At 55.7% G+C, this 2,180-nt stretch overlaps 1 protein-coding gene across 1 annotated transcript; it reads left to right on the forward strand.

Annotated features, from left to right (window-relative positions):
* Positions 1-502: 502 nt before the first annotated feature.
* On the forward strand, positions 503-898 carry LOC129738114 (uncharacterized). The gene has a single exon (XM_055729300.1). The coding sequence runs from the start codon at positions 503-505 to the stop codon at positions 896-898; it is 396 nt and encodes a 131-aa protein (XP_055585275.1).
* Positions 899-2,180: the final 1,282 nt, after the last annotated feature.

A 2,180-nucleotide genomic window follows, 5' to 3' on the forward strand; every position in this document is an offset into this window, starting at 1 on the left:
TAAGGTCTGTTTTTCTACGGTCTGTTGTCCTATGGTCTGTTGACCTACGGTCCGACGACTCACGGCCTGACGACCTTCGGAAGAAGAACTACGGCATGACAATCGTCTGTACGAAAACGACCCGGCCTTGATCAACGGTGTGTTGTTGTACGGTCTGTTGACCTACGGTCCGACGGCTCATGACCTGACATCCTTCGACCTGAAGAACTACGGGCTGACAACCTTCGACATGACGACTTACGGTCAGATAGCATACGGCCCGACATTCTACGGCCAGACGAAATACGGCCTGATGACCTACGGACTGACAACTATTGGCTTGACGACCTACGGACTGATGATTTACGAGATTTCCTACGACCTACTGCTTGACGCCCTACTGTAAGACAACCTTCGGCTTTTGACCTACGGCCTGTTGTCCTACGGTCTGTTTACCTACGGTTCGACGACTTACGGCCTGAGGACTGTTCTTTTGTCCTACGGGTTCACAACCTTCGACATGATGACATACGGTCAGACGGTAAACGGCCCGAAGACCTACGGCCAGGTTAAATACGGCCTGACGACCTACGGCCTCACGACCTACCGCCTAACGACCTACTGCACGACAACCTTCGGACTTTTGACCTACGGCCTGACGACCTACTGTATTGGTATGACGACCTATAGCCTAACAACCTACGGTATGACAACAAACGGTTTGACAACCTACGGTCTGTTGACCTACGGTCTAATGACCTATGGTCTGACAACCCCCGTCCTGACTATTAACAGCTTGAAGACCTATGGCCTGACAACCTACAGCATAATGACCTACGGCCTGATGACAAACGGTCTGATGACGAACGACCAGATGACCTACGGCCTGACCACCTACGACTTAGCTTCCTGTGGGTGAAAGTCCTACAATCTGATAATTCCTGAAGACATTCGGTCCTACAGCTTAACAACTAACGGCCTGACGACGTACGGCCTGACGACGTACGGCCTGACGACCTACGGCCTGACGACCTACGGCCTGACGACCTACGGCCTGACGACCTACGGCCTGACGACCTACGGCCTGACGACCTACGGCCTGACGACCTACGGCCTGACGACCTACGGCCTGACGACCTACGGCCTGACGACCTACGGCCTGACGACCTACGGCCTGACGACCTACGGCCTGACGACCTACGGCCTGACGACCTACGGCCTGACGACCTACGGCCTGACGACCTACGGCCTGACGACCTACTGCCTGACGACCTACGGCCTGACGACCTACGGCCTGACGACCTACGGCCTGACGACCTACGGCCTGACGACCTACGGCCTGACGACCTACGGCCTGACGACCTACGGCCTGACGACCTACGGCCTGACGACCTACGGCCTGACGACCTACGGCCTGACGACCTACGGCCTGACGACCTACGGCCTGACGACCTACGGCCTGACGACCTACGGCCTGACGACCTACGGCCTGACGACCTACGGCCTGACGACCTACGGCCTGACAACCTACGGCCTGACGACCTACGGCCTGACGACCTACGGCCTGACGACCTACGGCCTGACGACCTTCGGACTGACCAGCGGTCTGTTGATCTATGGTCCGACGACCTTCAGCCTGAAAAACTACGGCCTGACAACCTTCAACATGACGACCTTCGGTCTGACGACTTATTAACAGACGACCTACGGCCTGGCGGCCTACGGTCTTACGACATTTGACCTATGGTCTGACAAACTTTGACTTACGGTCTGACGACCTTTTACCTACGGTCTGACAACCCACGGTCTGACGACCTACGGCCTGACGACCAACAGCCTTCAGATATATGGCCTGGCAATCTACTGCATGATGACCTTGGGCTAGATTACCAACGGCCTTAAGACCCACGGACTGGAGATTCACAGTATGATGACCAACGGACTGATGACGAACGCCCACCTACAACTTAACTACCTAAGACCTACACTCTGATAACTGCTGATTACGTTCGGCCGGAAGACCTGCGATCTGACGACCTACATCTTGATTTACGATGATTTACGGTGTTAAGGGCAGAAAAATCCGAGGGCCGAAAATTCTAGGGTTGCCAGCCAAGGGGGGTAAAGAAGACCGTACAACGGTCGGAGTAGAGTGACCCCATCGACGGGGGGCTGTGGAGTAGAGTGCGTTCGACCCCACG

This window comes from Uranotaenia lowii, chromosome 1 (genome assembly GCF_029784155.1).
Source record: "Uranotaenia lowii strain MFRU-FL chromosome 1, ASM2978415v1, whole genome shotgun sequence".
NCBI lineage: Eukaryota > Metazoa > Arthropoda > Insecta > Diptera > Culicidae > Uranotaenia > Uranotaenia lowii.

Coding starts and splice junctions, on each gene's coding strand:
- LOC129738114 (XM_055729300.1), top strand. CDS start 503: ATGACATACGGTCAGACGGTAAACGGCCCGAAGACCTACGGCCAGGTT.